Source organism: Rhinatrema bivittatum, chromosome 1 (genome assembly GCF_901001135.1).
Source record: "Rhinatrema bivittatum chromosome 1, aRhiBiv1.1, whole genome shotgun sequence".
Lineage (NCBI taxonomy): Eukaryota > Metazoa > Chordata > Amphibia > Gymnophiona > Rhinatrematidae > Rhinatrema > Rhinatrema bivittatum.
The window spans coordinates 397,520,089-397,546,929 of NC_042615.1; the positions used below are offsets into that span (position 1 = coordinate 397,520,089).

Sequence of the window (26,841 nt, forward strand, 5' to 3'; positions counted from 1 at the left end):
AACATAGGGGCAGATTTTCAAAGGGTTACGCGCGTAACCCCGAAAACCTGCTCCTGCGCGCACTGAGCCTATTTTGCATAGGCTTGGTGACGCGTGCAAGCCCCGGGATGCGCGTATGTCCTGGGGCTTTGAAAAAGGGGCAGGGCCATGGGCAGGGTGCCGGTCTAGGGGTGGTCCCGAGGCCTCCTACACAGCGGCCGTGCCGGGAGATGGCGTGCCGGCAGCTGGCCGGTGCGCGCATGTTACGCCTTCCAGAGGCAGGCGTAAATCCTGAAATAAAGGTAGGGGGTGGATTTAGGTAGGGCTGGGGGGTGGGTTAGATAGGGAAATTTAAGGGAAGATGGGGGGAGCAGAAGGAAAGTTCCCTCTGAGGCCGCTCCGAATGGGGAAATCCATTGGCCTCCCCTAGGGCTTGGTGCGCGCAAGGTGCACAAGTGTGCACCCCCTTGTGTGCGCCGACCCCGGATTTTATAACATGCGTGCGGCTGCGCGCGCATGTTATAAAATCGGGTGTATATTTGTTCGCACCAGGTAGCGCGCACAAATGTACCCCGTGCGCGCAGATTATAAAATCTGCCCCATACTGTTTGACCGATCTAAGTGTCATTTGTATCAACACAAATCTGATGACTTTTTAGGGGGTTGAATACTTTTTAAGCCACTGTATAAGACAAAGAATGTGGAAGGAAAATGGTAAAAATCTATTTTAGGCTACGGTACACTTTTTAAAGCAAGATAGGCAGGCTTTATCATGGATAAGTGTTAGAAAGAAAAAAAGTAAATTAGCACAGGTAGGCTAGATATGTGCACAAAATATATCACATGGAAAAATATTGCTTAATTTATCTGTGATAGTGAAAAGAACTGCAAAACAGCTAATTTTGTTTACCTTGTAATGTGCATTAAGTTGGAGCCACAGGTTTAATGTGTAGCCATGTTTATATTACAGATATGAAAAATTAGCACATTTGATCTCATTTCTTCAGTAACAGTACTAACACAAAAGCTTACAAAAATACATTTGAGAATACAAATGAAAGTTTATTTGTTCAAATACACCAAATAAGATGCAAACACTTTCCTGACAAATAAACAGAAAAAGTACATTAACAAAGAACAGTAATTTAGTGTAAATGTAGGGATCTCTCTTTAATGTCAAGACTTACACTCCAAAGAGTTGTCACTTTTTTCTCTAGTAAAATTACTCACACAGATCAGGCAGAGAAAAAGAAATGGTGAAAGATTAATAAGGAGGTTAGTTTGTGCATTTTAAAAATAACTCCAAATTCTATAATTTTCATGCTAATTAAAACTACAACTGAAATTTACAAATACGCCCAAAAGGAAATGAAAGTGTTGCAACTGCCTTTCCTATCTGAGCAGTCCAGCAAAAAACAATTACTACAAATACAGCAGGCAAACTGTTAGACTGACTGTTGTAGCATAGTTTATCTATCTATATTTATTCATACACACACACAGATATATAGATAGATATATAGATAGATAGATAGATTTAAGGTGTACTAAACCTCAGTCTCAAATGGTGCTAAATGCTCATCACCAGTATGGCACATTTTGGTCCATGATGGGGTATTATGCAAAAACAAATTCCCAATTTCCTGGAAATAAATATTAACTTATTGGGTTTTTTTTGTTGGTAAATGCCAAGAGTACTTCTACAGATGAGGGCTGTTTTTAGGATTGGTTTATAGGAAATAGTCTGGGGTGCGCCGGGTAACGTGAGGTTCTCCACGACGAGGTGCAGGGTCAAACTGAAGGCTGTGGAAAGAAAAAAAAAGCATAGTAAAACTACCACAAAAATAATTCAGGAGAAACTGCCCTGAAAAATTTCAAGATATAAACTCAGAGAATAAACTCCAAATATAAAATCACTGCATATCTTGACCAATTTTTACAGAAATGAATTCTTGTACACAGACTCTCATTGAGGAAGATACATGAATTAGAGTAAGCCCTACTTTGCTCACTTTACATTATTATTTTGATAAAAGCAATTTTGCTAACCGTAAATGGTGTTTCCATAGATAGGATGAATTAGCCATGCTGTTATGGGAGCTGTCTTCAGGTCCCGGGAGGCGGAGCTTCCCCAAGCAGAGGTCAGAGCTTTCTCCCTCTGCGGCTGCGCATGGGTTCCCACGCAGGAAAGTAACAGATTCTCCTCAGTCTGTAATTAAGCTTGTGTTATCATTGAAAAGTCGACTAACCAGGGAGGAGGGTGGGTCAGCATGGCTAATTCATCCTGCTATCTACGGAAACACTGTTTACGGTAAGCAAACTTGCTTTTTCCCCGTCGATAGCAGGGCTGAATTAGCCATGCTGTTATGGGAGTCCCAAGCTCTCGATCACGCTCTGTTAGTAATTTGTTTGGTAAGCGTGATCTGAATGTGGTGGTTGTCGACCAAGTTCTGTCGCTAACGATGTGAGGATTGCTCTTCCCAGTGTGGCATCCCCACTTGACTGTTGGTCTAGACAGTAATGGGGTATGAAAGTGTGTAATGAGGACTACATAGCTGCTTTGCAAATGTCCACAGGCTGGACTTGACGTAGATGTGCAACTGAGGTAGCCACCGCTCGTACTTGGTGAGTGTTTGGGTTAGAGGTAAGTGATAAGTTTTGCTTTTCGTAGCAGAATTGAATACATTGGGTAATCCAGCTGGATATAGTCCTTTTTGTTACCGGAAGACCTGGGAAGTTTGGACTGAAAGATAAAAACAACTGTGAAGCACGGGTATTCGATCGTGTTCTCTCTTTATAATAGGCAAGAGCTCTCTTGCAGTCTAATGTATGAAGTAAGCGTTCTCTATCATTGTGATGCGGTTTGGGAAAAAATGTGGGCAGTTCTATTGTTTGGTTCAAATGGAATTGTGAGACTACTTTTGGAAGAAAAGTGGGATGTGTGCAGAGTACTGTTTTGTGATGATAAAACTGCAGGTACGGTGGATAATGAACCAAGGCTTGTAGTTCACTAACTCGGCAAGCTGATGTTATTGCCACCAGGAAAACTACCTTCCATGTGAGATATTTTATGTGAGAAGAGTGCATATGTTCAAATGGAGAATGCATGAGCTGTTCCAAAACTGCATTTAGGTTCCAAGGCACTGGTGGTTTTGCGACTGGTGGTCGAATATGAAGAAGTCCTTTAAAGAAACGAGATAGTAAAGGATGCGTGGAGATCGATTGACCGTTTAGCGGTCGGTGGTATGCTGCTATGGCACTAAGATGTACCCTAATTGATGCCGTTGCTAATCCCGATGTATAGAGGGAGTGAAGGTAATCTAAGAGCAATTTTGGTGAAATGTCCTTAGATGTGCACCAGGATGAGTAACGTTTCCATTTAAAACTGTAATTTCTTCTGGTTGATGGCTTTCTGGATTGTAACATTACATCCTGTGCTGCAATTGAGATTCCTTGTTCTGATAAAAGGAACCGTTCCATCTCCAGGCTGTTAAATGAAGGGACGAATGAAGCGGAGTTCCCTCCTGTAGTAAGAGAAGATCCGGTCTGTCCGGTAAGGTTATCGGGTCTTCGATGGAGATTTGTAATAGGTAGCTGTACCATGGTTGTCTGGGCCAGGCTGGAGCTACAAGTATGAGTTGAGCTGAGTCCGCAATACATTTTTGTATTGACCTTGCGATGAGAAGAATGGCAGGAAAGGCTAGAGATGTGAATCGTGTCCTCGATCGTCTTAACGATCGATTTCGGCTGGGAGGGGGAGGGAATCGTATTGTTGCCATTTGGGGGGGTAAAATATCGTGATATATCGTTAAAATCGTTAAAACCCGCTAAAACCCACCCCCGACCCTTTAAATTAAATCCCCCACCCTCCCGAACCCCCCCCAAATGACTTAAATTACCTGGTGGTCCAGCGGCGGTCCTGAACGGCAGCGGTCCGGAACGGGCTCCTGCTACTGAATCTTGTTGTCTTCGGCCGGCGCCATTTTCCAAAATGGCGCCGAAAAATGGCGGCGGCCATAGACCAACAGGATTCGACGGCAGGAGGTCCTTCCGGACCCCCGCTGGACTTTTGGCAAGTCTTGTGGGGGTCAGGAGGCCCCCCCCAAGCTGGCCAAAAGTTCCTGGAGGTCCAGCGGGGGTCAGGGAGCGATTTCCCGCCGCGAATCGTTTTCCGTACGGAAAATGGCGCCGGCAGGAGATCGACTGCAGGAGGTCGTTCAGCGAGGGTTCCGGCGCCTCGCTGAACGACCTCCTGCAGTCGATCTCCTGCCGGCGCCATTTTCCGTACGGAAAATGATTCGCGGCGGGAAATCGCTCCCTGACCCCCGCTGGACCTCCAGGAACTTTTGGCCAGCTTGGGGGGGGCCTCCTGACCCCCACAAGACTTTCCAAAAGTCCAGCGGGGGTCCGGAAGGACCTCCTGCCGTCGAATCCTGTTGGTCTATGGCCGCCGCCATTTTTCGGCGCCATTTTGGAAAATGGCGCCGGCCGAAGACAACAAGATTCAGTAGCAGGAGCCCGTTCCGGACCGCTGCCGTTCCGGACCCCCAGGTAATTTAAGTCATTTGGGGGGGGGGATTGAAGGAGGTAGGATTTGGCAAGGAAATGTTTAAGTTATTTGGGGGGGGTTCGGGAGGGTGGGGGATTTAATTTAAAGGGTCGGGGGTGGGTTTTAGCGGGTTTTAGTGTGCCGGCTCACGATTCTAACGATTTATAACGATAAATCGTTAGAATCTCTATTGTATTGTGTTCCATAACGGTTTAAGACGATATTAAAATTATCGGACGATAATTTTAATCGTCCTAAAACGATTCACATCCCTAGGAAAGGCATACGTCAATCGTTCTGTCCAACTTGTCAGAAACGCGTCCTGTGCTATTCTTATTTGGCTGGGCCATACAGAGCAGAAGCATGGGACTTGCATGTTTTCTTCTGTGGCAAATAGATCCATGGTGGGAAGCCCCCATATGCTGAATATGTTCTGAGCTACATCCCAATTGAGTGACCACTCGTGTGGATGGAATATTCGGCTCAGTCTGTCTGCCCTGGTGTTCATCACTCTGGGAAGGTAATTGCCTGTAGATGAATCGAATGTTGAAGTGCGTGTTGAAAAATCTGGAGAGCTTCCCTGCAGAGGGACCATGAACCGGACCCTCCTTGTTTGTTTATGTAATACATGGCTACTTGATTGTCCGTGTAGATCATCAATCGTCGGTCTCTTAGGTGAGTTTGAAATGTTTTCAGAGTAAGTCGGATCGCTCTGAGCTCCAGTAAGTTTATTTGTAAATTCTGTTCTTGTGGAGACCACAGACCTTGCATTTCTACGAGGTCCAGATGTGCTCCCCATTCTTTGCGAGAGGCATCTGTGGTGAGGACTGCACTGTATGGGGGAAGGCTGAACAGCATTCCCTTGGAGAGAATGGAGTCGTTGAGTCACCAGTTTGCATCCTTCGTCATCTCGGAGGTGAGAAAGAGGCATATCGTTAATGGTTGGAAATGTTGCTTCCATTGTCGTTTTAGTCCCCATTGCAGTCGACGCATGTGTAGTCTGGTATTGGGAACAGTAAATATGGCCGCCGCCATATGTCCCAAAATTCTGAGTATGTGTCGCGCTGTCGGCCTGTGCATAGTGATCAGGTTGCGAAGAAGCCGTGTCATTTCTTGTTTCCTGTCTTCCGGAAGGAATGCTCTGCAATGAATAGTGTCCAACTGCGCTCCCATAAATTGTAGAATCTATGTGGGATTCAACATTGACTTCTGAAAATTTATTACTAGGCCCAATTTGTCCAGGCATTCGATTACCTGATGAAGGTGATCTATTAATGTAGCAGGGGTCGAGGTTACTATAAGCCAGTCGTCCAGGTATGGAAAGATACGCATGCCTTTCTTTCTGAGATGTGCCACCACCATGCATTTGGTGAAAACTCTTGGGGCTGCCGATAGGCCGAAAGGAAGAACCTTGTATTGATAACTCTGCTTCTTTTACTGGAAGCACAGGTATCTCCAGGAAGATGGATGGATAGGAATGTGTGTGTATGCATCCTTCAAATCTACTGAGCACATCCAGTCGTTCCGTTGAAGGAGAGGCAGGATTGATTTGAGGGATACTATTTTGAATTTTTCTTTGCTGAGACATTTGATGAGCTTGCGAAGATCTAAGATCGGGTGAAGGCCACTGGATTTCTTTGGAATGAGGAAATATGGAGAGTAAAACCCCTTGATGTGGGTTGTTTGCGAAATATGACGGATCGCTCTCTGTTATTTGAGCGAGATGATCTCTTGTTCGAGTTGGGGATGAGACATTTTGTTTGTCTGTTCCCGTGGATGAGGCAGTAAAGGGGGGGTTAGGAATTGTAATTGGTAACCCCTTTATACAATGTCCAGGACCCAGCGATCTGATGTTATCTCTGTCTATGCCTGAAAAATTCTTCCCAGGGGCATTTGATGTGGAGGTGGTGGCACAAAACTTAAAAAGTTTGTGAAGTTTTTGCTGTTGTTGATTGGTGAGATTGTGTACGTTGAGGTCTTGGTTTCCCTCTTCTGTTCAATTGTTGTTCTGTTGTTGAGGGCGCTGGTACGGTTGGTAAGTAGTGACCCTGTATGGTTGATAAGATCTATATGGTCAGCGTGGGTATTGAAGCTGACGTGAGGGACCAAAATTGCACTGTGAGGCTGAGTATTGAGATGGACCCGTAAGAGATTGAACAGCAACCGCTTGATCCTTTAATTTTATTACTGTTTTTTGAAAATGGTCTCTGAAAAGGTTGTCGTCCATGCAGGGAAGATTAGCTAGCTTTTCATGAAGATCTTCTCATATGGCGCTGGCTTTAAGCCATGCCATACGTCTGGCTGCGATCGCCGTAGCGGAGGCCCTTGATGTAGTCTCGAATCCTTCATAAATGGAACGAAGCAAATGCCTGGTACTCTCCTCCATTTCTTGAAGAGGACATGGTACAGAGTCTGCTGCGGATACCAGCAAGCCTTTGGTTGCTTGGATGCACTCATAAAGGTATTGCACCATATAGAATTGGTGGTGCTGTAATCTACCAGTGAGCATGGCATTCTGATATATCTTTTTTGCGAAGTCATCCAAGCACTTATTATCATGACCAATTGGGACAGATGCATGTAATTTGACTTCTTATCCTGCTGCATCACCGACTCTGCCATGATAGATGTGTGTGGTAGTTGTGGTGTCAAATAAGATGTTTTCTGCATTTTGTATTTGAGATCTGTTTTTCTGGCCACGGATGGTATGGAAAAAGGGGTTTCCCAAGATTTCTCCCTTACTTTGTCAAGAACTGCCTGTGGAGGCAGTGAGGTTGGTTCGTTTGGAGCATCAAAAAGTTTTAGGAGACCAAAAGTTTTCGCTCTAGGATCAGGGGTTTTTTGGGTCTCTAGATGTAGAATTGCTCCCATATTATCCAAAAAATTGGGATAAGATAGGTCTTCAGGAGGTGAGTATGGCTCCTGAGATTGATTTGGCGGGTCAGATGGAAACCCCGTAGAGGAGGACGATGAGGAAGATGGTGAGTCCATGTCCCGTGAATTGGGGACAACAGGTATAGGAGACTGACCTTGAGGGGGTCAGAGATGGTTGTGTTTTGTAGGCTGTGAAGATTCTGGAGATGTGGTAGGCAATTCAGATGGCATTGAGAAATTTGTCTGCAGGGTATCAAAAAATCCTGATAGCGCTTGAGACAACTAAAAAAAAGGCTTCCCTTGTCGGAGGTGGCATGACCGGATGACTAGGAGGAAGAATTGGTACCTGCGAGGGTATTTTGTCTGCTTGCAGGTGAGCTGATTCCTTAACCTTCTTTGGAATCGTCTCTCTTTCTTCTAGAGGAATTGGTTGTTGGCGGTGTGAAGAACAGGAGTGAGATCTGAATGAACTTCAGATTGACTCCGAGAAGACCTAGGTGAGGGTGACAAGTGTATCACTTCTGCCTCTGATAATGAGCTGGATATGTCAGTTCGCCTTGTTGCTGATGAAATGGGGCTCTGTAAATAAAAAGGCTGAGTCGTTTATCAACAAGAGGCTTCATTGTCTATCTGTTTATGGGAAACGTGATGCCGTTTACGTTTAGAACCAGGTTCTGATGATTCCAATGGACTTTGTGGAGTCGTCAGGTTGCTTTGCGTCGGTGTAGATATTGTCTGCATCGCATGCTTCCTCTTATGAGTCGAGTGTATTGGTTGTTGCGTCGAAAGAGTCGACTGAGGTGCATCCACTAACATTACTTGCGCCGATGTCGATGTAGAATGCGTCTGTCTCGATGCAAGATGCGTCGACTTGGAGGCCCCATGTGTTGATCTCGACTCCTTGTGCATCGTTCTTGACTTTCATGTCGACAGCGACGCTCCATGCGTTGGCCTTGAGATGGTATGTTGCGTCGATTTGTGCATCGGAGTCGAGGATCCCGGCTTCGCCGCTGAGTGCGTCCGCACTTCTTGTGCCGATGCTCCCGACGCTGCTTTGGCCATTTTTGTCGATGGTCATGGTGCAAATATGGGAGTTAACTTGTCTCCCCTGTGCGTCGAGGGGCTTGGAGATACCTCTCTGCCCTGTGCCGAGATTTTTGAGTGGGATTCTTTTTCTTTCCTGGTGGATCTTACCTTTTCTCCAGGCCTGGATTGTAGGTTCCACCGAGGCCACTCGTTTGGTCGATGGGGCCTGTCTTTTCGCCAGTCCCGGTGAGGAGTGAGTATCAGATGGGGGGGGGCGTAAGAGCCCTCTCTTACCGATTTTAAATCATGTCTCCAGTGTGCGCCGATGCGCTTGGAGATACCTCTCTGCCCCATGCCGCGATTTCCGAGCGGGCTTCTTTTTCTTTTCTGGTGGATCTTACCTTTTCTCCAGGCCTGGAGATTCTAGGTTCCACCGAGGCTTCTCGTTTTGTCGATGGGGGCCTGTCTTTTCACCAGTCTTGGCAAGGAATGAGTATCGGATGGGGGGGCATAAGAGCCCTTTTTTATCGATTTTAAATCTTGGATTTTCTGGGTCCGCTGTTGCTGGGCCCTCAGCGACATCCTTCCACAGTGTTGGCAGTCGCTCTGGCTATGGTTGGGACCTAGGCATCTGTAGCATAAATCCATCTGTTATGGACATGATTTTGCCACATACTCAGGGTTTGAACCCCAGTTGCCTGCTCTGTTTTTTTAGACATCTTCCTTGAAAGAAACAAAATCTTTGGAGAACAGAAGCTCCGCGTGCAATCCCGCACACGGAAAAAACAGACTGAACAAAATCTGTTACTTTCTTGCGCAGCCGCAGAGGGAGAAAGCTCTGACCTCTGCCTGGGGAAGCTCTGCATCCCGGGACCTGAAGACAGCTCCCATGACAGCATGGCTAATTCAGCCCTGCTATCGACGGGAAAAGGAGGTGACAAAACATTTTTCAGATACATCAGATAACGGAGAAAGGGTCAAAGTGGAATAGTGAAATTGAAAGGTGAAAAGGATCAATGTGTGGAGAGAGATGAAGAAATGGCAGAAATATTAAACGAATACTTCAGTTCGGTGTTCACTAAAGAAGACCCTGGAGAAGGACCGTCGCTAGTTAACAAGAACCTGGAGGGGAGTGGAGTAGGTGTAACTCCGTTTACAGAAGAGAATGTATGGGAAGAGCTAGGAAAACTAAAAGTGGACAAAGCCATGGGGCTTGATGAGGTTCATTCCAGGATACTGAGGGAGCTCAGAGATGTGCTGGCGGGTCCGCTGCGTGACCTCTTCAATAGATCCCTAGAATCGGGAGTATGCCAAGTGATTGGAGAAGAGTGATGGTGGTCCCGCTTCACAAGAGTGGAAGCAGAGAGGAGGCTGGAAACTACAGGCCAGTTAGCCTCACCTCAGTGGTGGGAAAAGTAATGGAGTCGTTGCTGAAAGAAAGAAAAGTGAACCATCTACAGTCAGAAGAATTGCTTGACCAGAGGCAGCATGGATCCACCAGGGGAAGGTCCTGTCAGACAAATCTGATTGACTTTTTTGATTGGGTGACTAGGGAATTGGATCGAGGAAGAGCGCTCTATGTCATCTACTTGGATTTCAGCAAAGCTTTTGATACGGTTCCGCACAGAAGGCTTGTGAATAAAATGAGAAGCTTAGGAGTGAGTGCCAAGGTGGTGGCCTGGATTGCAAACTGGTTGACGGACAGAAGACAATGTGTGATGGGAAATGGAACTTACTCTGAAGAGAGAGCGGTGTTAAGCGGAGTGCCGCAAGGATCGGTGTTGGGACCGGTCCTGTTCAATATCTTTGTGAGCGACATTGCGGACGGGATAGAAGGTAAGGTTTGTCTTTTGTGGATGATGCTAAGATCTGCAACAGAGTGGACACGCCGGAAAGAGTGGAGAGACTGAAATGTGACTTAAGGAAGCTGGAAGAGTGGTCAAAGATATGGCAGCTAAGATTCAATGCCAAGAAGTGCAGAGTCATGCATATGGGGTGTGGAAATCCGAAAGAACTGTATTTGAAGGGGGTTGAAGGGCTGATGTGCACAGAGCAGGAGAGAGACCTTGGGGTGATAGTGTCTAACGATCTGAAGTCAGCAAAACAATATGACAAGGCGATAGCTAAAGCCAGAAGAAAGGAAAATTAGTTCTTACCTGTTAATTTTCGTTCCTGTAGTACCACGGATCAATCCAATCCGTGGGTTGAGCCTCCTGTCCAGCAGATGGAGGCAGACCAAAACTGAAAGTGTATCCTATATCAGGAAAGAGCCTACCCTGCAGCCCTTCAGTATAACCACTGTCAAAGCAGAAAACATAAGAACATAAGAAAATGCCATACTGGGTCAGACCAAGGGTCCATCAAGCCCAGCATCCTGTTTCCAACAGTGGCCAATCCAGGCCATAAGAACCTGGCAAGTACCCAAAAACTAAGTCTATTCCATGTAACCATTGCTAATGGCAGTGGCTATTCTCTAAGTGAACTTAATAGCAGGTAATGGACTTCTCCTCCAAGAACTTATCCAATCCTTTTTTAAACACAGCTATACTAACTGCACGAACCACATTCTCTGGCAACAAATTCCAGAGTTTAATTGTGCGTTGAGTAAAAAAGAACTTTCTCCGATTAGTTTTAAATGTGCCCCATGCTAACTTCATGGAGTGTCCCCTAGTCCTTCTACTATCCGAAAGAGTAAATAACCGATTCACATCTACCCGTTCTAGACCTCTCATGATTTTAAACACCTCTATCATATCCCCCCTCAGTCGTCTCTTCTCCAAGCTGAAAAGTCCTAACCTCTTTAGTCTTTCCTCATAGGGGAGTTGTTGCGTAAGTAGGATCAAGCAAGTAACCAAAAAGCTCAAATGAGCAACTCAATAACATAGTAAAGAACATGGTAGAACTAAGCGCTCTTACATATACTTGGTTCCCAACAACCAAAGCTTCCGGTGTAATCATCCGGTGTTCAGTAGGAAATGAAGTATCAACTTCTGAGAATCTGCAATAACAAGCTTCGAGTGGACAGTAAGAAAAGAGATATAGGGAAGGGCGTCTGGACTGATCCGTGGTACTACAGGAACGAAAATTAACAGGTAAGAACTAATTTTCCTTTCCCTGTACGTACCCGGATCAGTCCAGACCGTGGGATGTACCAAAGCTTCCCTAAACCGGGTGGGACCGAGACAGTCCCGCTCGAAGCACTTGTCGCCCAAAGGAACCAAAAACCAGTGCTTGCCCATCCAGCCGGTAGTGTCGAGCAAAAGTATGCAGGGACATCCATGTGGCGGCCCTGCAAATCTCTTGCGGAGAAACCGATTGGCTCTCTGCCCAGGAAGTAGCTTGAGAACGCAACGAATGAGCCTTTAGGCCCTCAGGAACCGCCCAACCTTGGCAAAGATAGGCCGAGGAAATCGCCTCTTTCAACCACTGCGCAATATTAGTCTTAGAAGCCAGTTTGCCCCGATTAGGACCACTCCAGAGGACAAAAAGATGATCTGAGACCCGAAAGTCATTGGTGACCTGGAGATACCGGAGTAGAACTTGTTTGACATCAAGTCTGCGAAGATCGCCTCTGACGGTACCCGCAATCTCCTCTGGGGAGATTGCTGGAAGCTCCACCAACTGGTTGACATGGAAAGTGGAGGCAACGTTCGGCAAAAAAGAAGGCACCTTCTTGAGAGAAACTCCTGAACTGGAAAAACACAAAAAAGGTTCCCGACAGAACAATGCCGAATCTCGGAAACACGCCGAGCAGAAGAAATAGAGACTAGAAAAACTGCCTTGAGCGTGAGGTCCTTTACCGTAGACCGACGGAGAGGCTCGAATGGGGCCACACAGAGAGCCCGGAGGATGAGATTAAGACTCCACTATGGGCAAGTAGAGCGAGCGGGTGGTCGCAGGTGCTTGACTCCCTTCAAGAACCGAACTACGTCCGGGTGGCCCGCTAAGGGATGACCCTCAACTCGTCCAAGGAGAGAGCCGAGAGCGGAAACTTGCTCGCGCAGGGAACTGAAGGAAATGCCCTTGGAGAGACCCTTCTGTAGAAAAGAAAGAAGCAACGAGACCGGAGCGGAGCATGCTGAGACGCTGACTCCGCACAAACAGTCTCAAAAACCTTTCAAACGCGCACGTAAGCTAGAGAAGTCGACTGCTTCCGAGCTCGCAGCAAAGTGGAGATAACCTCCTCCTTATGGCCCTTACGCCTCAGGCATCTCTGTTCAAAAGCCAGGCCGCTAGACAAAATCGATTGGGCTGGTCGAAAAATACAGGCCCCTGCTGAAGCAGACAAGGAAGATGGCCTTGCCGGAGAGGTTCTTCCGTCGCCAGGTTGACGAGATCCGCGAACCATGGTCTGGCAAGGCCATTCGGGAGCTACCAGAACCACTGGCCCTCTGTGGAGTTCTAGTCTTCGGAGAACTTTTCCGACCAGAGGCCACGGAGGGAATACGTACAGAAGGACGACCGCGGGCCAAGGAAGAGCCAGAGCATCAACTTCCTCTGAGCCATGCTCTCTCCAGCGGCTGAAGAACCGGTTGGCCTTGGCATTGCACAAGGTCGCCATGAGGTCCAGGTGAGGGGGACCCCACCTGTCGACGATCAGAGCCATGGCTTCTTCTGAGAGTTCCCACTCCCCAAGATCGAGAGACTGATGACTGAGGAAATCGGCCGTACATTCGCCTTGCCCGCTATGTGGGAGGCCACCAGGCACTCCGGATGCCGTTCCACCCAGTCGAAGAGACTGCTGGCTTCTAGGGCCACCAGGCGACTTCGAGTGCCTCCCTGATGGTTGATATAAGCTACGGTGGTGGAGTTGTCAGAAAGAACCCTCACCGCTTTGCCACGTATCAGGGGCAGAAACTCCTGCAGAGCCAGACGCACCGCCCGGACCTCCAACCGATTGATGTGCCAACGAGACTGAACCGGACACCAGATCCCCTGGGTGGACTGGGACTGGCAGACTGTGCCCCAGCCCGAGAGACTGGCGTCCGTGGTTACTATCGTCCACTGTGGAGATTGAAGAGGCATTCCCCAGAGCAGGTGAGGAAGCAAAAGCCACCATTGCAAGGCGGCGACGGTAGAGGCCGAAAGCGGGAGAACTACGTGAAACTGTTCCGACACCGGCTGCCAACGGGATAGCAAAGCTCTCTGTAATGGTCGCATATGAGCAAATGCCCAGGGGACGAGGTTGATGGTGGAAGCCATCGAGCCCAAGACCTGAAGGTAGTTCCAGGCCCTCGGAAGAGTCAGTGAGAGCAGATTCCGAACCTGGTCGATCAACTTGGGAGCCTGCGCACGAGGTAGGAACACCTTGCCTATCCGAGTGTTGAAGTGGGCTCCCGGGAACTCCAACACCTGGGAAGGCTGAATATTGCTTTTGGGAAAATTCACTATCCAGCGGAAAGATGCGAGGAGAGCTAGAACCCGATCCACTGCCTGTCTGCAGAGAGTCTCCGACTTGGCCCTTACGAGCCAGTCGTCCAGATAGGGGTGGACTAGGACTCCTTCGCGTCGGAGGGCTGCCGCCACCACCACCACCATGACCTTGGTGAAGGTGCGTGGTGCGGTAGAGAGGCCAAAAGGCAGTGCCTGAAACTGAAAATCCCGGTTGAGGATGTGGAAGCGAAGATACTTCTGGTAATCACGGTGAATCGGAATGTGGAAGTAGGCCTCTGTCAAATCGAGAGAAGAGAGGAACTCTCTGGGGTGAACCACCACTATGACCGCTCTCAAGGTTTCCATGCGAAAATGTGGGATCTTGAGGGCCCGGTTGACCCTCTTGAGGTCTAAGATCGGCCGAAAAGCCCCGTCCTTCTTGGGAACCACGAAGTAAATAGAATACTGGCCTGCACCAAGCTCCTCCTTCGGAACCGGGACAACTGCGCCCATACTCAGAAGCCTGGTGAGGGTTTGCTCCACCGCCTCCCGCTTGAGACGACCACATGGAGAGAATACAAAGAGGGCCGGTAGATCGCAAACAAATTCTAAGGCGTAACCGTCTCGGACAATATTGAGGACCCACTGATCCAACGTAATTTTGACTCATTCCTCAAAGAACAGGGAGAGACGACTGCCTAGAAAGAGGACTGAGGAATGGGTCAACCGAACTTCATTGTGTGGCGGGCTTTGGGGTGGCACGCCGAGACTGTCCCTCGTGGAAGGAGCGACGCCCACGAAAGGGCTGAGACCAAGATTGAGACCGGGAAGAATAACCTCTAGAGGAGCCACCTCGTCCGCGGGGTGTATATCTCCGCTGCCCCGGAAGCGAAGACGGGAGGGCGTAAAGGATTGAGATTGTTTCGGATGGTCCTCCGGTAGCTTATGAACCTTGTTTTCCCCAAAGGAATTAATAAGCTGCTCAAGGTCCTCTCCAAAAAGCAACTTAAGAACATAAGAAATTGCCATGCTGGGTCAGACCAAGGGTCCATCAAGCCCAGCATCCTGTATCCAACAGAGGCCAAACCAGGCCACAAGAACCTGGCAATTACCTTTTGAAGGGCAATGTGCCCAGCTGTGCCTTGGAGGACGGGTCGGCGGACCAATTGAACAGCCACAGGAGTTGTCTAGTGGAGACTGCCGAGACCATCGCCTTCGCCTGGACGCGGTGGAGGTCGTAGAGTGCATCAGCCCCATATGCTATGATGCCTTCCAAACGCTGAACCTGCTCTGCCTCGGCAGACGGGAGGTCCTGGGTTCCAAGTAATTGTTGAACCCACCTGAGCCTACCCGCTGCATGAGACTGCTGCAGATAGTCACCCGGACTCCCAAGGCCAAGACCTCAAAGATACGCTTCAGATGGGCTTCGAGCTTACGATCCTGTCCATCCTTCAAAGCCGTTGATCCCACCACAGGGATAGTAGTGTGCTTGGTGACCACCGAAACGGAAGAGTCCATGGTGGGAATCTTCAGCATGGCCAAGCATTCCTCTGGGAGGGGATAAAGCTTGTCCATAGCTCGCCCCACCCAGAGTCCCGCTTCGGGAGTCTCCCATTCCCATAGGAGCAACAACTTATGCATAGGATGAAAGGGAAAAGCGCTTGCCGGAGCCCTGAGTCCCGCCAGGACCGGGTCCATATCCTTAGGCAAAGAGGCCGTAAGTGTGTCCGCAGCGGGCCCCTCCAGCCCCAGCTCCTGAAGGACAAAGGGGATGAGGGGCTCCAACTCCTCCCTTTGAAACATGCGGAGGAATCTAGGATCATCCCCCTCCAGGGGTGGAAGCGTGCTCGCCAAATCTGCCATGGGATCCAGATCTGGAGTAACTGGGGCCACCGGGGGGTCAGGAATAGGGGCCACCCCCGGGACCACCCGCACCCTAACAGACCCCTGGGGCTCCGGGCCAGGGAGAGCAGGCAGCGGCGCCAGATGCGGAATTTTCGGCGGGAGGGGGCCTGGGGAAGTGTCCTCCTCCTCCTCCTGCAAGCTGGCCAAATATGATTTATGCAGGAGGAGAACAAAATCGGAGGAAAATCGGGTCCTGGATTTCCCGGGGGGGGGGGGGGGGAGAGGGGAGGGAGGGTCAGGGACCTCATCCTGGGGGGGCTCGTGGCTTAAATTGGGGGGAAAACTCCTGCAAATGTTGTTCCCTAGCCCCAGGCAGCTGCGAATCGGGAGCTGCCAAAATCCCCAAAGATGGCCACTGTTCCCATGGTTTGCTGACCCGGGAATGGCCTGGCCATGCGCGGGGGATTCCGTCCCCGGGGTAAATTTGCCTGCCCTGCCGAGGAGGGACCTTCTTCACCTGGCAGGCAGGCAGGCAGGCAGAGCAGAGCCCCTCGCGCAATAGGCGTGACAAGGGCTCCCCACAGGCTAGGCAGGCGTTTGACCGCGGCATCCTCAGCGAAGAGGAGCCGCGAGCTGAAGAAAAAAACAGCTGAAATCTAAAAATAGCTGACTGACAACTCTGCCGGCAGGTGCGGAGGCAGGGGAGTGAAGCCTGCACGCTCCTCTGTGTCTGGCTGCCGGCTAGATTCTAATAGAGAAAAAAGTTAAAGTTTATAATTTATTTATTTTTTAAAATGAAGCCAAACTGATAGCAAAAGAAGGCAATGGAGCACTAAGCTCCCTAGGCAGCCAGAGGGGAGAGACGAATGACTGGACCACCAGCCTCGGTCCCCACAACAGGAAGCAATCACGGACTTAGCCTATGCCCAGCACAAGGGGCAAAGTCCCCCTAAGTCCGCCAAGAGCCAGGAGATGGGACAGTCTCTTGCAAAGGAACTGAAATCAATTAAACTTAAAAGGTCTTTTTTTTTTTTAATTGGAAAAATCCTACGAGAATCCCGAAGGAAATAAGTATTTGCTTGATCCGAAAGGAAGAGAAGGAAAAAGGCTGACTAGCCCAAATCAGGAGACCGCAGGGTGAGCTGATCCATCTGCTGGAGACAGACAAATACTGAAGGGCTGCAGGGTAGGCTCTGTCCTGATCTAGGATACCCTTTCAGTTTTGGTCTGTCTCCATCTGCTGGATAGGAGGCTCAACCCACGGTCTGGACTGATCTGGGTACATACAGGGAATGATGGGCTGCATAGCGAGAGGAATATCTAGTAAGAGAAAGGAAGTGATGATTCCTTTGTACAGGGCCTTGGTGAGGTCTCACCTGGAGTACTGTGTTCAGTTCTGGAGACCGTATCTCCAAAGGGACAGAGACAGAATGGAGGTGGTCCAGAGAAGGGTGACCAAAAAGATGGATGGTCTTCATAAAATAAATGACTTATGAGGAGAGATTGGAGAACCTAAATACGTACACCCTGGAGGAGAGGAGGAGCAGGGGTGATATGATACAGACTTTCAGATACTTGAAAGGTTTTAATGATCCATGGTCATCAACAAACCTTTTAGTAGAACTAGGGGTCATGATTTGAAGCTCCAGGGAGGAAGACTCAGAACCAATGTCAGGAAGTATTTCTTCATGGAGAGGGTGGTGGATGCCTGGAATCCCCTTCTGGAGGAAGTGGTGAAGACTAAAATTGTGAAGGATTTCAAAGGGACATGGGATAAACACTGTGGATCCATCTTTATGGATAGTCTTTACTAGAGGATGGGAATGAAGACTATCTTTATGGATAGTCTTTACTAGAGGATGGGAATGAAGAGAAGAGCCATGGGGGTGGAGTACTGGAGTGGAGGCTACTACCTGGTGATTACTACCCTTACTCAATAAGCCTTCGTACGGTTAATGCAACTCCAACATTGCTCTCTGCTTCAATGGCAAGGGGAAATGTGGAAAAGGACTGAACTTCACAATCTGGATAAACAAATAAGCCTGGGGGTAGCTTGCTTATTACAGCGGTTACTACCCTAAACCAATTAAGCCTGATACATCACTTTGTTTTGTTTTTTTTAAATTTGAACCTTTTTATTGAGTGTCATCATAAGTTTACAATATTGCGAAGAAAGAACGTAGAATACAGACAAAGTGAGCATGAGGCCACATAGCCAACACAATGGTAAGCATACTGGTAATAAAACGTAAGGTTTATTTATTTATTTATTTATTTATTTATTTATTTAAATTCATTTAATATACCGATGCTCAAGACCAGGTCTTATCGTACCGGTTTACAGTGTAACTGGGGGAAATCAATTAACAAATGTACAGAAGGTAAAGTTACATTAAACAGGGAGCAAGAACATGGGAGTTGGAAGACAGGAAAGATGTATAAACGAATACAACTGGAGAGTATTAAGAACAGTTAAATATAACAAAGTAAATGCGAGTCATATAAAGGTAGCTGAGATCGGCTGTAGATATATCATAGGCAATTAATTAACATATCGTTCCTGAGGAAGCAGGGATCACGGGGAGGTAAGCAAGGGGGGGGGGGGGAGAAGGGATGGTAGGGACTGGGAGGGTGGAGGGTAGGAAGGAGAGAGTCAATGTTAGTTGATCGAGGTTTATTCAGCGGTAAGCTTGTGTGAACAGCCACAAGGTTACACTATGTGAACGCATGCCTTAATCTGATATGCTTGATCCGACAGCTACTTACACACTCAGATTTTATACCTTGTATCCCTGTAAAGTGCAACTCTCATTCCCCTCCCGCCCCCCCATCCCCCCCTTCCCTGCTTCTATACCCGTATGGGAAGCAGCTGGGATAGCATCTTTCCCTTGCTGTTGTGGTTGGTAATGGAAATCACGGTACTCACTGCATGACAGAGTTTTGCTTATTAAGTAGCCTGCAGTCGAATTCCCGTTTGATGGGCATCTGAGGTGGTACCATGTGCTTTCCAGGTTTCATAAGCCTGCCAGTTCAACCAAAATTTAGACAGTGTGTCATGTTTATGTGCTGAAATCTGTGTTAGTAAATAAATGGACTCTACCCTGTGTTGTATTTCTTTGAGACTTGGAGTGGCCTGCGCCATCCATTTTTTCGCTATTTCACATCTTGTGGCAGTACACACATATTCAACCAGCACAATGGCGCAGGCTGGCAATCCCGAAATCGACAAACCCAACAGTGCCTGTTTAGGTGTCAGTTGACCTCGTGCTATTCCCAACTCTAGGAGCCAGCCATCAATATCACCCCACAGTTTGCGAATCGCTGGGCAATCCCACCACATATGTAAAAAAGATCCTACGGCCTGACAATTCCTCCAACACAGTGGGCTAATAGTCTTTGCCATGATATGCAGCTTTTTAGGGTACAAGTACCAACGATAAAGGAGTTTAAAGGCATTTTCCATTAAACTGGCGGCAATGAAACCTTTGCCCATGGAGCGGTATATCGTCTTCCACTCCCTGGGAGTCATCTCTTGGCCTAGATCTGACTCCCAAGCTTTGATATAGGCAGCCTTAGGTTGATCTTTTGGACCCAACCTGGTATATAATAGGGAAACCACTTTTGTAGCCCGGTCTGCCCTAGAACATAATTTTTCAAAATCCGATTCCCCTTGCTGCAAATGACCTCCAAGTAAAGCCTTAGAAGAGAAATGATTTACTTGGTTATAGAAGAATAGTGATGAACCAGGTAATCCATATTCCAATTGCAAACTCTGGAAAGTCTTAATCTTGAATGGTCCCCACAATTGCCCCCACGTCTGAATCCTTTTAGCTTGCCATTCCTGGAAAGCCGGATTGTCATACCCAGGCATAAACGTTTTATTGGCGTAGAGATATGTACTATGGTGGTATTCTTTACACACACCCCCCCACCCCCCCACAGGCCTTCACCTTTCTGTAGCCATAAATCTAAAATGTGGTTTATAGAGGGTGGGAGTACTGCTTGAGGATTTATAAGCCATATTTTCTTGGGTTACCAAACTAGACTAGTGAGAGGTACTTTTCCCAAAAGTTCTTGACTAAATAACGTTTTGGTGAATGTCGTCTATGCCAGTCCACTATCTTTTTGAATTGAGCCGCCAGGTAGTACCGTTCTAGCTCAGGGACACTTAAACCTCCTTGATCTCTAGGGAGATATAACACTCGCCTGGCCACCCGTGGTCACTTACCTCCCCATATATAGCACATAACTTTTTTCTGCCATATCACTAACTGTTTGGGTGGGACCCTGATTGGCAGAGTTTGGAAAAGATACATTAACTTAGGCAATACTGTCATCTTCACTTCTGCCATACATCCCCCCACCAAGAGCTTTGATAACGGCTCCATTCCTCCAATTCTTTGGAAATCTTTCGCCAAAGGGTATCATAGTTTAGGGAATAGATATCTTGGTTTGCCCTGAGATACACTGATACAACGCTTTGAATGCATATACAGCATTGCTCTTTGCTTCAACGGCAGGGGGAAATGTGGAAAACAGGATTTACATTCAGACAACATCCAACAAGGTATTGATCTGTGCAGTCTGGGTAAACAAGCATCGGGGTAACTTGCTTGATGCGGCGGTTACTACCCTTAACCAAACCTTATGCTCACCTTTGATGCAACTCCAACATTACTCTCTGCATCAATTACAGGGGATGGCAGGAAATTTGAATCAAACAGTTACCAACAAGGGCCCTGAACTTGATGGTTAATGAAACAGATAAGTATGGGAAAATAAGTGTGGGAGCTTGCTGGGCAGACTGGATGAGCCGATTGGTTTTTTTCTGCCGTCATTTCTATGTTAAGGACATTTTGCTAATAGTGACTAAACAGCAAGTCGAAATACTGGTACTTCAGTCCTATATTATTCAAGTCCCTGGAAGAACTATTTAAGAAGAAAACACTCTAGGGGTGGGAGGGAGAGGGAATAACAGCAAAGATAAAGCAATATATATTAGGGAAAATAAAGAATAAAGTTATATTAAATTAGACAAACTTAGCCAAACAGGAACCAGGTGAGTTGTGCAGCCATTAGCCAGACCACATGTGCTAGAATAATGTGTAACTAGAATTTAGTAGTGCTTGCTTCAATACCTCTTGCTGTACAACTGATTATACCATACCCAGAAATTCTGGTAGTAGGGTCCTGCGTTTCGCAGTCTTCTGTATGTGTATATTTATTTCTCACAATAAAAATCACTTCTTACCTTGTGGAAACTTCAATAGCATGACAAAAAACCACACTATCATAATGCTTGTTATAAACTGTACTCAAGAAGCTTAAACTATGATGCCACTATTACTATTAAGTAATGAGGAATTACCACTTAGCTGATAATTTCCTTTTCCTTAAAGTGGATAGATAGAGTCAGGACCAGTGGGTTATGCACCTCTACCAGCAGATGGAGACGGAGCAAACTGACGTCACAGTAACATCAGCCTGCCAGTAATCTCTTCAAAAGCAACTGTGGACAGACTAGCAAAAAACTTGATTAAAAAAAAAGACAATCATTTCTGTACTCAACCAACAAGAAACACTGAATACAAGCAAGAACATATGCATACTAGTCTAGGAACTGGATGAACACTTAACAGTAATCCCGTGAAACATGTAGCCACACAGAAAGACCACCACACAATCATTTGGCAACCAAGGGCGGGAAGCTGAAACCATCTATCCACCTTAAGAAAAGGAAATTATCAGGTAAGTAGTAATTTCTCATGTCCTAGCATGTGGATAGATGGATTCAGTATCAGTGGGATGTACCCAAGCTACTCCTGAATAGGGTGGGAGGCTGCCCTTGGTCCAGTCAATACTGCATGTGCAAAGGCTGCGACCTCCTGGGCCTGCACATTCAGATATCATCTGGAAAAGGTGCGTAAGGAGGACCACGTTGCAGCTTGGCAAATATCGACAATCTAACCTCTGCCCATGACACTGCCTGATCCCTAGTGGAATGAGCCTTAACCGAGTCAGCAACGGCTTTTCAGGATCCACTTACACGGCTGTGACCACCTTTTTAATCCAGTTAGCTATTGTAGCCCACAAAGATGGTTTGCCCTGTTTTCCTCCACCATGAAGGACAAACAGACGATCTGTCTTTCAGAAAGGTTTAGAAACCTCCATATACCTCACAGCTTGTCTCTTGACATCCAAGTAATGCAACAGGCGATATTCTTCCGCATCTCTTTCCTTGTCCAAGGATGGCAAGGAAATGGACTGATTCAAGTGAAAATCCGAGATCATTTTAGACAACAATGAAGAAACAGTACACAGCTGTAGCGCTCCTGGAGTCACCCAAAGGAATGGCTCTCAGCAAGACAAGGCCTGCAGCTCGGAAGTTCGATGTGCAGAACATATCGCCACCAGAAACACTGTTTTCAAGGCAATAACCTTAAGGAAAGGCTACGCAGTGGATGAAATGTAGGGCCTGCCAAGAAATTCAACACCAGGTTAAGACTCCACAAGGGAACCGGTAACCACAAGGGAGGACGAAGATGTTTCACTCCCTTTAAGAAACAGGCTACATCAGGATGAGACAATAAGGTTTCACCATTTACCTGGCCCCTGAAACAGGCGAGAGCTGCAAGCTGTACCTTCAAGGAATGAAGGGCCAACCCTTTATTTAACCCATTCTACAAAATTTCCATAATGAGTGGGAACTTAACTAAATGAGGAAGAATACCTCGATCCTTACACAAAGCCTCCAACACTCGCCAAACACGCACATAGGCTAAGGAAATGGAACTTTCGAGCTCATAGCAAGGTGGCAAATACCATAAGAGAAAACAGAGTAGGATCTTCATGAAGGATAGGCCCCTGTGGAAAAAGATTCTTATGCGGTGGAAGACAAAGAGGGGTTTCTACCAAGAGCCTTTGTAAATCTGCCATGGTCTTCTGGGCCAATCTGGTGCCACCAGGAGCATCATTCCCCTGTGGCCTTTGATCCTGCAAACTATTCTGCCTAACAAGGGCCACAGGGGAAAGGCATACAGCAGCTTGTCTTCCTGCCAGACTTGAACAAGAACATCAGTACCCAAGGACCTCTGATCTCTCCTGTGACTAAATAATCGAGGAACCTTTGCATTGTGAGGAGTTGCCAGGAGGACTAGGAACAGTGATCCACTATCAGCTGAAACGCCTCTTCCGACAATGCCCATTCTCCTGGGCCCAGACTCACTCTGCTGAGAAAGTCTGATCTTATGTTGTCTTTTCCTGCAATGTGAGAGGCCAAGATCTCCTTGAGATGCCCTTCTGCCCATTCCATAAGTTGGTCTATTTCCTGAGACACTTGCTGGCTCTTGGTTCCTCCCTGCCAATTGATGTAAGCCACTATCTTTGCGTTGTCCGACATTACTCGGACCGCTTAGCCCTGCAGTCTGTCACTGAACTGCAAGCACGCCAACCAGACTGCCCAAGCTTCCAGGCAATTGATGCTCCGTATTCCAGCATCCTAGAGCCATTAGTTCCTGACAGTGAGCTCCCCAACTCTGGAGAATTGCATCTATCTTGAATACCAACCAGTCTGGCAATGTCAGAGAAACTCCCTTTCTCGGATGATCCGCTTGCAACCACCACTAGAGGAGAAAGCAGAATTCCGAATCAAACAGTCCTCACACTGCGAGTTCCCACGAGATAGTAGGGAGCACTGAAGAGGACGCATATTTATTTATTTATTTATTTCGTGGCTTTTTTATACCGAAGTATAGCGGGTTGCCTTCACTCCGGTTTACAAGATAACAACTTATACAAATTGGTAACAAATTGGTAACTTATACAAATTATACAACTTATACAACTTATATAAATTGTGCATATGTGTTCTCGCTCACAGCAACACTTCCAGGGTTGCCGCTATCAAACAGAGCACATGTAGAAAGGACCATAATGTTGGGCGTATAGTGTTCACCAAAAGATGAACCTGTGATATCAACTTCTGAATGCTGACTTCTGGCAGGAAAACTTTGCCCTGCCTCATGTCGAACTAAACACCCAGATACTCCAACAACTGAGATGGCTGACAACTGCTCTTGGTTAGGTTCACCATCCAACTGAGCTCCTGCAACAGGGAGATTACCTTGAGGGGCACCAGGCAGCTCTCTTCCAGAGACTTGGCTCGAATCAGCCAGTCATCCAAATACAAGCACACTAGGCTGCCATATCTTCTCAACGCAGCTGCTACTACCACTGTAACCTTGGAAAACATTCTGGAGTTGGTGGCTAGACCAAATATCAGTGCCCGAAATTGAAAATGGTACCCCAGTACTGTGAAATGCAGAAAATGTTGGTGCTCCAAATGGATAGGAATTTGAAGGAAGGCCTTGGACTGATCCAGGGAGGTCAGAAATTCCCCCGATTGCACGGCCATTATCACAGAGTGTAAGATTCCATGCTGAAATGAGTCACCTTCAAATGACGGTCGACACTTTTGAGAACCAGGATGGGATGAAAGGAACCCTCCCCTTCTTGGGCACAACAAAATAAATGGAATAACATCCCATACTTTCTTGAGCTGTAGGCACTGGAACCACAGCCCTAACCGGAGGAGTCTTAGAAACATTGACTCCATTACCTGCTTCTTCTGCGGGGAGTGGCAAGGAGACACCATGAACATGTCCTGAGGAATACTGTGAAATTCCAGGGCATATCCTTCTCATATTACTTCTAGGACTCACTGATCTGATGTGATCTCGACCAGCCTCTGATACAAGAGACAGAGGCATCCCCCTATCTTTTGTTTTTGAACGTGGGTCGGCAAACTTTCTTTAGGAAGTTCCAGAAGATCCGCCACCCGAGTCCACTCCTCTCTTGGGCTGCCTGGGACAAAGACTGAAACCTACCGAAAGGCCGAGTCCTATGAAAGGTTGACCCTCTGTAGAGACGAAACCGCTTGGAACCCCAGAGATGACCTATCATACCAAAGGGGCACTGCAATTGCTTCTTATCCTCTGGCAACCGAGGAACTGGAGATTTGTCTCACTTACTGGCCAGTTTTTCCCAACTTGTTCCCAAACAAGAATGAGCCTTTAAAGAGCATTTTTGTAAGATTAGCTTTGGAGGCTGCGTCAGCTGACCAATTTCGCAACCAGAGTTGACGCCTGGCCTCTACCACTGAAGCCACTCCTCTGGCCGAGGTACGGACCAAATCGCAGCCCACATCTGCTAAAAAGGCGGCAGCGGGTTCCATAACTGCTCTGGAATTCACTCCAGAATCATCAACTTCCTGAGAGAGGAGCAGGCAGGATCATGCCACAAGGGTGCAACAGGAAGCTATCTGTAAAGTCATTGCCACTGCTTCAAAGGCTTGCTTAAGGATAGCCTCAATCCTCCTATCATGCATATCCTTCAAGGCCGCTCCTCCCTACACAGGGATAGTTGTCCGCTTAGAGACAGCACAGACAAGTGCATCCACTTTGGGAAAATGCAAACGCTCTCTCACTGCTGAATCTAGGGTTTGCAGGCCTTTCAATGTCTGAATCCCTTTGAAATTTGCCTCTGGGGTGCCCCATTCAAGATCAATCAATTCCTGAATGGCATCCATAACAGGAAAAAACAAGAGGCTTTATGCAAGGAAACCAAAATGGGATTTTTCTTCGGCTCCAACATGGAATCTGTACCAGGAACACCCACATCTTCAAAGTCTGGGAAATCAGGGCCAGAAGTTCATCTCTATGAAAGAGCCACAACATATTCCAGGGAATTCAGATCTGCTTCATCATCAGTGCCATCTGGGTTCCTGTTTGGAATATCCGCAGCAAACCTAGGCATGTCCCAGCACTTAACCACAGGACTGGAAGAGGGAGGGGCCAACGGCTGAGGGTCCAACCTGACAGGATTGGGCGAAAAGGAGGACTGCGCCTGAAGAAAGGCTGAAAAAATTCCACCCAGGAAAAAGCAGCCAGATTCAGGCCAAACCCAGAAGGAACTGGATCAGGGCCCACTTGAACTGCCATCTCCTGCAGAGGAGCCAGTCAAGGGAATTCCAAAGTCTAGCGTACCTCCAGACAGCCATAACAGGATTATCATCAGGATGGGAGGATCTAGGCTTAGCAAAATCAGAGGAAGACAACTCTCTCCCTGAGCTTCCAAACAGCACTGACACATTAGAGGACAGGTCAGACTAAGATGCCCTAATATGACAGGCAACATAGAGAGAAAGGTGCTTAGGTTTCTTGCTCACCAGCGCCATCAATGCACCGGTAACGGGAAAATGTGCATTCAACTGACCCATACTTAAATATTTATGCACACACAGGGGTAGATTTTAAAAAAGTACGCTGGATATTATAAGATACGCGCATAGCCGCGTGTATCTTATACAATCCTGGATCGGCTCACGCAAGGCTGCCGATTTTGGGCAGCCTGTGCGCGCCGAGCCGCGCAGCCTGCCTCTGTTCCCTCCGAGGCCGCTCCGAAATGGGAGCGGCCTCGGAGGGAACTTTCTTTCGCCCTCCCCTCCCCTTCCCCTCCCTTCCCCTACCTAACCCACCCCCCCGGCCCTATCTAAACCCCCACCTTACCTTTGTCCCTCGATTTACGCCTGCTAGAAGCAGACGTAAATCTACGCGCACCAGCGTATTGCTGGTGCACCGTCATCCAACCTGGGGGCTGGTCCGGAGGCCTCGACCACGCCCCCGGTCCCGCCCCCGAAACGCCACACCCCGCCCCCGAAACGCCGCATCATTCGGCCCCGCCCCCGACACGCCCTCTTAAAAATCCCGGGACTTAGGCGCGCCGGCGCGTGAGGGCCCTGCTCGTGTAAATCCGGGCAGGTTTACGCGAGCAGGGCATTTAAAATCCGCCCGACAATTTAGGGGCCTAAAAAATAAGCGCCGCAAAAACACATGCACAACTTGTATGCCAAAGCTTGAGTGCACCACCAACGCTTAAAAGGTTGTGCGTGCAAAAGGCGTGCCCAAAACTGAGCGCGCATCGCGTTTGCAGAGCTGACACACTGCGCACCCCAATGACATGTAGAGGGCAGCAAAGCACACGAAAACACCACCGCATCCTACCATGTGGCACACAGGCAAAAGACTTATATGCGGGGACTAGCCCACCTGGGCCGCTCAACTGCCAGCCTGCCCAGTTCCCTTAACCCCCATGGAAGCGGGAACAAACGCTGAAATGGCGTGCTGAGCACAGAGACC

At 47.8% G+C, this 26,841-nt stretch overlaps 1 protein-coding gene across 3 annotated transcripts in view; it reads right to left on the reverse strand.

The window, feature by feature from the left end:
- Positions 1 to 1,130: 1,130 nt before the first annotated feature.
- Positions 1,131 to 26,841, reverse strand: part of PPP2CB (protein phosphatase 2 catalytic subunit beta) — a 428,792-nt gene continuing 403,081 nt past the window's right edge. For all 3 annotated transcript variants that reach the window (XM_029601853.1, XM_029601859.1, XM_029601846.1), the window contains one exon: positions 1,131 to 1,782. In XM_029601853.1, coding sequence (XP_029457713.1) covers positions 1,710 to 1,782 — 73 coding nt within the window. In that variant the 3' untranslated portion in view covers positions 1,131 to 1,709. The remainder of the gene's footprint in view (positions 1,783 to 26,841) is intronic.